Here is a 9,229-nt window from a genome sequence, read left to right as displayed (position 1 = left end):
AGTAGCAGCTGTAAACACTGTAGAACTGCTGTTATTAGTTAATCAAATGTAAATGTGTATCAACCATAGACCGTGTAAAACATATGGACGGAGTCACCGACCGTCACGTCAGCCATTGGTTTTATGTACTCACGTTTTGAAGCCTCTAGTTTATTGTTTTGGACGCTGCCATCTTGGTTCTCCCGCAGCTTGCATGAGACGGCACGAGACCAGAAGGTTCCCAGAGCCACAACTCCACCTGCTATTGGTCCGTGATCGACGAGCTGCACATTCGATCACTGGACAGAGGACCTGTCAATCACGGCCAAAACCACGTCTATTTTACGCAAAAAAAAGTTAAATTAGCTACAGAGACCAAAACCATTTTTTGAACCAGACTGTAAACATGCTTATTCGTGTTGCAAAGACGCCAGGCATTTGAATATGGGGGTGAGCGGGGAACGACTCCCTTTTGGAGCCAGCCTCAATTGGCCATTCTAGGAACTACAGATTTTGTCACTTCACACATGGCCCTATTCTCCCACAGGTCTTAGGCGCAAGAACTGGCCTTAAACGCAAAAAAACGTGCCTTGCGCCTGCCTCGGGAAGATAGCAACATGGCTTTGGGCCCCGAAATGCGCTTTACGCCAAACAGGCCGATACTAAAATATCGAGTCGCTGGTCCACGCCCACTACTCTGGGCTGCGTCTGGCGTTGGGCGCAGTTCATAGGCCTATGCAACGATAGAGCCCTAGGCTTCATCTGCCCAAGCTGGAGGTTACATCCCCTGACACATCTCTATAGTTTATTTGGAAGGAAGTGAACCACGTTTAAATGGCAAAAGAAAATGGCTAGAAAACTTTTCCACTGTGTTTCAGAGCAGAGAAGAAAAGCTGGTGTCACCGGCAGACAGGTCCAGACAAGACTGGGCCCCTGAAACCATCCTCTTATGTAACCTATCTAATGAGAGCTAGGTGATTCAGCATGTGAGTTGTTACACACTCCTTCTATATTGCACTGCTCTCTCTGACAAGAGGAGCCCCCCTCGCTCAATTGCTGGATGTCTATGAGATCATGATGCTCTCTGACGTACTTCATACTCCACCAAATACATAAGAAGGTCTGTCTGAAGGCATTCATTTGTTTCTGACCCTGGGAAAGTGGGGAAAACGGTCAAATTCCCCCCAAAAAACTACTGTATCGGTGAACTATCTCTTTAACCAAATCACATCTAGGCTAGTCTATTAGATCTAATTTAAAAAAACGAATGTAATATTTTGTTCACTTCCATTTGCTGGGCCTCCCCTGAAACTGCTTGGAGCACCCCTGGGGAGGCCCGCCTCCCACTTTGAAAACCTCTGCGATAAACAAAACAGACGGTGGCATTATAACTGCCTAGCTACCTGTTTACTTATGAGGAGTCAACGTTCATAGACCATATAAGGATGTATAAGGATGTAGTTACGGTGACGTCATCACCCAATGGTTTTTAGACTTGTGTTTTGAAGCCTCAAGGCTGGCATTTTCACCATCGCCATCTTGATGATTTGGAGCCAGAAGTGCGATAAATGTCGGCCAAAAGAGCCTGCTATTGGTCCGTGATCGGCGAGCTGTGCGATCACTGGACAGGCGACCTGTCAGTCACCCCTCCAAAGCATATCTGCTTTATCGTCTGTTTGACTCTAAACGGGAGCATCATTTACAAAATGAACATCATGCTGTAATGAAGAAGACTTGAAACTGGCACTTGAAACCATTGAAACAAGCCATTTCCCCATGTCACTTCCATGTAACCGGACTTTATTTTGCAGCCAGTGGGAGTCGCCCCCCTGCAGACCATTCGAAAGAATGCAGGTTTAAGTCACTTCCGGCATTGGCCTCACAGCTGGCCCACTTGGAGTCAATCTTTCTTTTTTTATTGTCTGATTTCAAAGCGATCCCATTGCTTTACACTGTTGTTGGCCACTGCTCCATCTCTCCTCCTGTCATGGCATCATCATCTTTCAACCAGAGATACATCAAGTAAGATAATCCTGATATATATATATATATATATATATATATATATATATATATATATATATATAATGAAACTTCAACCTAAAGATCAACACAGGCTTCCCTAAACGCCCTGAGGTGGGATTCTCCGGCATGCCTCCATTCTCCTCCACCAATAAGGCTTATCCATGATGTCATCATAACGGTGAATAATCCATGAGGTCACACAGTGGGCCCTGTCATGTCTGAATATTAATCATTCGAATAAGCAGGGAGTCCCAGGAGCCCTGAGGGCAGACTGCCCAGCTGTTACTCAACGCTGCACGGACGCCATGATGTCATCAGCCAGCAGCACAGTGGCTCGTCTGATTGGCCGATGACTCGGCACGAATCAGATTTTAGAACCCGGATCATAACCGTCTGGAAAAGGTGAAAGTGAGTCTGCATTAGAGAGTTATGCTGTCTGTCTGTCTGTCTGTGTGTCAGTCTGTCTGACATATATCTATCTATCTATCTATATATATATATATATATATATATATATATATATATATATATATATATATATATATATATATATATATAGAGATAGATATAGATATAGATATAGATAAAGATATAGATATAGATATAGATATATATAGATATAGATATAGATATAATAGATATATATATCTACCTATCTATCTATATATCGGTATAACATTCCTCAGACATGTTTAACAGTCATAATGTGTTTGACTGTCTGTTTCTCTAAATTAACAGACTGGCAGATTCCTCACAGATGTAAAGTAATCTGCTATTTTCAGACTCGTGTGTGTGCATCTGGTTTGCATTAGAGCTTTTCTGCCAAGCATTTGCAAAGCTGACTAACACTGAAAATGATATCGCTATTCCGATCATTTTTAAGCTGACTGTCCAACAGAGACAATCAAAATCTGCATTGGTCTATTATCTCATGTTTTTGTTTTTTTCAAGATTCAAGATTTTTTATTGTCACTCCGTAGTACAAGTATCACGTGTGAAATTCTTGTGCTGTAGGCTCCGTTACAACATAGTGCAAAAAATAAAAGATATATAAATAAAAAACAATGTAATGTGTAATGTGTAATGTGATTAAAAGACCAGTTTCTGTCATGCTTTACAACAGTTGATATTCCAAATGTAGAAAACGAATCATCATTCAATATGTCTAAAATCTAGAAGATCCAGTTTGTCTGATGAGGCAATATTGGGAATATCGGCGTGTCAAGTGGCACTGTGGCAGTGCCACTGGCAGGAATATATAATTATTGACAAAATATGTACAGTATGGATCAGAAATGCTCACAAGTCATTTTTGCAAGTCCAAGTCAAGTCTCAAGTCTTTGAGCTAGAGTCCAAGTCAAGTCTCAAGTCTGGTTACAAGTCCAAGTCAAGTTTACAGTCTCTTACGGATGAGCGTTTGATGATCTGCTGGATGCCATCTGGTCTGCTTAGAACACTGCATAGCTAAAACCAAGGAATTCAAAGTACTGTTATGTTATCCTCACTCCTATTAGTATGGAGTATCAGCATTGATTAGTTGATACTTGATTAGTAGTTGATACATTATTATTAGCAGACCTTTCCTTATTTTGTGTGTATTCACAAGTCTCAAATCTCAAGTCCAAGTCAAGCCAGTCTTTGAGGACAAGTCTCAAATCACGTCTCAAGTCCAAGTCCCCATCTCTGATGTGGATTCACTCACACAAAGTAAAAAAATAGATAGGCCTATTTTAAGTTTGATTTGCTGCTAATAATTTTGCACTGACTGACTGTTTTTAGTTTCTAATACTTCTTTATTTTCCTTATTTCTCTGTGCTCTTTTCCTTTCATCTATTTTATGTAAAGCACTTTGAAATGTGACAAATAAATACATTAATTACTTCGCTATGTACTCTGTAAAGTGTTCTCATTGTGGCAATACAGGAGTTGAGTTACCTGCGGCTGCTATCCTACCCTGATTTTTGTGAAATTTGTGAAATTTGTCATTTTGTAACAGTAGGCCTGTTACTTTTTTAAATGGATACTTTTTTTTAATGAAACTTAAAATAATCCTGATTTATTATGCATTATAATCCAATGCAGAGTGCAATATCCACAGCTGATGTGGAAGCTATACTGATTATTGAACATTGACAGGAAACAGTAAGAAAATAGTATTATGCACTTCAGTGAAAAGGCAGAAAACATTAACTTGTTTCAAAGACATGTATTTATTACATTAAATTATTATCATACAATAAATAGCAAATATAATAAATAACTAAATAAGGCATTCTTCATAGTTCAACAAAATAGGTTACAAGTGTCAGTTTCAAGTTGTTTGTTCTAGCCTATAGGCTATTGAGTTTTCCTTGACAGAATACAACGTCCAGTAGTTTGCCCGCAGGCCTAAGTGCAGTGTAGGTAAAGTGACGACAGACTTCTAGTCATCACACCACCAAGTCTAATTCAAGTCTTTTTGCTGTTTCTTCTGTTCAAGTTTCAGTTTATGCAAGTATCATCAGTTCAGTCCTTCAAGTCAAGTGTCCCGTCTGAGACATTAACTCCTTTCTCCATGGGACCTCCTCCTGCTGCCTGCTGGGGGGAGAGCCGTGGTATGGAGCTCCCTCCCCGGCGTTCGCCCTCTGGAGCATGGATCAGCCCCGGCCCGGCTCGGTTCAGTTCAGTTTTCAGTGTCAGTTCTCAGCATGTATCTGTGCTGTTTCCATCTGAACCCGTGTCTCAGTCCGCTCAGTTCTCGCTGCCCAGGCGGTGGTAGACCAGGAGGGCCACCATGTAGCCGTTCCGGGTGCTCTGCTCTGCTCTGCGGCACAGCTCGGCCTCCAGGCTGGGGCTGGGACAGGTGCTGTTCAGGAGGATCTGGTCCCAGGACGAGCTGCCGTGCGCGGGCAGGCTGTCCTCACAGCTCGCTGTGGTTGCGGGTGTGTCAGTGAGCTGCCGTGCGCGCTCCTCGGCGGACTGGAAGGGGAGGACCTGGCTGGCCGGGCTGTCTGCGCTGCCCAGCGGCGTGTCCACGCAGGGCTCCTCGGTGTAGATCTGCCACAGCAGCACCAGGCACAGGGCGAGCAGCCAGCGCTGGGCAGGGCTCTTCTCGGCCGGGGGAAGGTACTTGCGGACCACGGCGGGGTACATGACCCGGGTACAGCGCCTCTTCGGCCGGACCGGTGCGTAAGAGCGCACGGCGGTGGCTTGGAACGCCGAGATCCGCTCAAAGGTGAAGATCTCCGGTTCTGTGCTGCGGACAGACGCCACCCTGGAGACAGAGAAGCTTTCCTGTCGGGGCAAAGACAGAGTCACGCTGTTTGACCGTGTGTAAGACATGTTCTGATCGTTTTCTCTTGGCTTTGCTTCTCACTCTGGGTAAGTCAGATATGCCTGTGCCTCTGCTGGACGCAGGTTAAATATCTTCTGTTTGAGGTATGTGTTATTTCGGTACGCCCATACAGTCAGGCCACTCCCTGCGCCTCACAGGCACTCACTGTATTGCTCAAGTGTGTAAATAACATGAAAATTTGCATAATGTGTAACCTTGCACTGTAGACAGACATCTGTGGACTGATGGGCTGGAAACAGCTTCTCATCTCTGTCTCAGTCAGCACATATTCATATTTTCTTATGATACAAATATGATATCAAATGAATAAAGTGGTGGAGTTAGCCTATGCTTGATTTAAACATTTAGTGGAGGGGGGGGGGGGGGGGGTCATTGTGATTGTGTGACAACAGTGTATAGGCCTTGGTAATGATTATACTTGTTGATATGTGTATGATAATAGTGACATTAATACATTGCCATAACCTTTTTCATAATCTGCAAGTGGAGAAGTTTGATGAGGCAACACAGCCTACATGCAAATTCTCACACTGACTTACTGTAGCCAGGTGTTACGATTATTCATAAATAACACCTTCACGTGTTGTCAATAGAGTCATGGAAAATATCTATAGTGTTACTGTTGACTATACTGGGCAGAGACAGACAGTTATAGAGGTTTTATTATGATGGAAAGTTAGTTACTAAAATTATGTTTAACGATTTGTCGAAGCATATAAGATTTAGGCTAATTGACAGAAATAACCGTTTAGGCCTACTTCAAATGTGATCTAAGATTCAAGATTCATCACATGCATTAGTTGTAGGGGTGTCACAATATATCGTCCCACGAAATTTCGCGATAGTAAAACGTCACGATATGTATCGTTGAGATGAAATCTCATATCGCAATTTTTTTTTTTTTTTTTTTTTTTTTTTTTTTTTAAATAGACTAAGAAACGTCTTTGTTTGTTGAAGTTCAATGTGTGGAAAGTAGTTCAGTTGAACAAGTCTCTGAAGAGACACATGAGAAGTTATACAGGAGAGAAACCATTCAATTGAGTTTCTGGCAAAACTGTTTACTTGACAGGAAAAACTGAAGATGCATAAAAAATAGATTAAGAAAAGTCTTGTTTGAGTTTGAAGAAAAACTGAAGATGCATAATGAGAATTTATACTGCTGAGAAACCTTTTAGTTCAAAGTAAATCTAAGTGACGGTGTAACTCATTCTATTTCAAGATAAGCCTTATCTCCAATCTCATGTTTTTTCTATAGTATTTGTGCATTTCAAATAAAATACTACTTTTCCAGTCATATATTGTCATTATTCAAGTTTAAAAAAATATTGTTAAAATCGTATTGTATCGTATCGTTATCGTGAACCCAGTATCGTGATACGTATCGTATCGTGAACTGAGTGTATCGTGACACCCCTAATTAGTTGTATATGTAGGCTATAACAGCGATGCAACAACTCTGTCACCTGCGCTGTGCAAGTAACAAAAAGCAGAAGAAACAAGATATTATCAATAATTATTATTTATGTTTATTGATTTTTTTATTGAATTTTTATTTATTTTTAATGTAAAACTAGAAACAAGATGACATGTTAAAGCAGCTACGAGCAACTTTTTCGATTGTTATTAAACAGTATAAATTTAATATCAATGCATCACATCTTACCTCTAATAGTCGACGAGACCAAAGCCGTGTGTATCTGAGATTGCTCCCTTAGGTGATTATTAAGTCTATAGTCTGTCTAAACTCGCGCCAACAGGGGGCTCTCTAGAGTCTAGAGCGACCGGACCGGGTAACCCGGAAGTGAAACGCGGAAGTGAAACCAGGAAATGAAACGCAGCTGCCTTTTTACGCCGTTTGCGCTGCCTAGCAACATAACATAAACAATGTGAACGCCACGCATACTCGCGGGAACATCTCTCGTTATATTCTAACAGGTTTTTTGGAAGTTATTTTGTGGTTATGGCCGAAGTGGCTGCTGCAAACCGTTTCATTTCAATTCCTGATCTGCCCTGGCTACAGACACACTAACACTGGCCGATTCACTCGGGGTTCAAGCGAGACTACTCTGCGTTGGTATCGTCGACTATTAGAGGTAAGATGTGATGCATTGATATTAAATTTATACTGTTTAATGACAATCGAAAAAGTTGCTCGTAGCTGCTTTAATACTAGGAAACACTATACAGAAAAAAGTGTCAAAGTGATAAAGTGATAACTGATAAACTATAGGCCTAGTGCATATTAATGAAGTAATATTGAAGTAATGAAACTGTGACGATAATAATAAAAAGTTAGAAAAAGCTTCAGAACAGGAGAGCAAGTCGGGTTCAGCTGCCGGGTGGAGGCATGTTTCAGAAGTCAACTGAAGATATCTCAAAGTACAAGTGAAAAGTAAAAGTATCTGGACTGTTGGTGAGGTCATGGTCGGTGATGTGAATACAGCTTCCAGAGAAGAAAAGATATCACATGCCTGGAAGTGAGTTTAAGACAGAGATCATTAAGGTTTTTCCTCAAGAGAAAGAGAGGGAGAGAGAAATGAGAGAGAGAGGGAGGAGAAGAGAGAGAGAAAGAGAGGGAGAGAGAGACAAGGGAGGGGGAGATAGATGTAATGGCTAATATATTTTGCTGATTTGTGTTCCCATAAACAACTTATAAAAACTGATGGTATCAGTGGAGAGAATAGAGGGTTTGAATACACACACACACACACACACACACACACACACACACACACACACACACACACACACACACACACACACACACACACACAGGATGGGATTTTCTGAAACGCATGGTTAACTGATGATTCATATTGGGTTACAACAATGCAAACATGCAATATTTTGCAGTATTGCGTGCTTTTAAATGGCATTCCAATGATGCATAATGTATTGAAAAATGTAACAGAGCAGAAGTGATAGTGAAAAAGAGAAAAACTGGTTTTACATCCAAGTATTTTCTTTTAATGTGGTGGCAAAGTGGAAATAGCCATTTTTCAGACAATTTTGATAAAGAGTGAGAGAGAGACAGACAGTCTCCTTGTGTCTTCAGATCTCTGTTTTTGGCCAAACATGTTTAAATACAAATGCAATTAAAACTTTAAAGAAACCTGTAAAACTATTAGGCTATATTACGATAATATAAAGCGGAGTCAACTGTGACCTCCAGTTATAGTGCAACAGTGACCGCCCACTTTATCGTGGCTTCGCAAATATATACCCACACTTAATTGTGTGTAACACTTAATTGACCAAGACGCTGTTGTTAGAAATGAGGGATTCAGGCAGTGTTGTCATGCAAACTGTAATTCAAAACACTGACCTACAGCGAAATGTGATCATTTTCGGATTTTCTCAGAAACTAGAGGCAGGAGAAATGGGTCACCTGAAAAAAAGTTTGAAACGCTGTTCACCAACAAAGACCACGCCACAATTAAATATATTACAATGATTTATTGATGGAAAGGGGTTCGTGTCGAGGGTAGTAGGATGTAAGGATGATCGAGGGGGGTCGATGAGTCTGGGTCGATGGTTGTCTTGAGGAACCAGGGAATGGACACTCAGAGTGGGGGTACTGTCTCGCTGATGGGGACTCTTCTCGACTCCATCAGAACCCCCTGGTTCCTGTACTGAAGGACGGGGTTTAGAGGGTGGGATGAGAGAACTGAGACATGCGAGAGAGGGAGGGGCCGTGGTAGGCGTGTATAAGTATAGGGTGGAGACGGAAGTTGAATGTGAGCTTGATGCATGGTCTTGTTCCGGAACTTCAGTTATAATAAATCATAACTACATTTAAAGTGCAATAAGAGATTTTGACAGTAAAGGGAGCGCCATGTTGAACTGTCTTCACTGGAAGCCGTGCAGATCTCTTGCAGATCTCTTGCAGAT

The 9,229-nt window shown here is 41.6% G+C and overlaps 1 protein-coding gene across 1 annotated transcript; it reads right to left on the bottom strand.

Moving 5' to 3' along the window:
* Positions 1-4,276: 4,276 nt before the first annotated feature.
* Positions 4,277-5,359, bottom strand: ier3 (immediate early response 3). Its single transcript, XM_083645054.1, has one exon. It carries the CDS (start codon positions 5,323-5,325, stop codon positions 4,735-4,737), a length of 591 nt encoding a protein of 196 aa, XP_083501180.1. The 5' UTR covers positions 5,326-5,359; the 3' UTR covers positions 4,277-4,734.
* Positions 5,360-9,229: the final 3,870 nt, after the last annotated feature.

Source organism: Poromitra crassiceps, assembly GCF_964638095.1.
Source record: "Poromitra crassiceps genome assembly, chromosome: 10".
NCBI classification, from domain to species: Eukaryota; Metazoa; Chordata; class Actinopteri; order Beryciformes; family Melamphaidae; genus Poromitra; species Poromitra crassiceps.
This window is presented reverse-complemented; position numbering and strand designations above follow the sequence as displayed.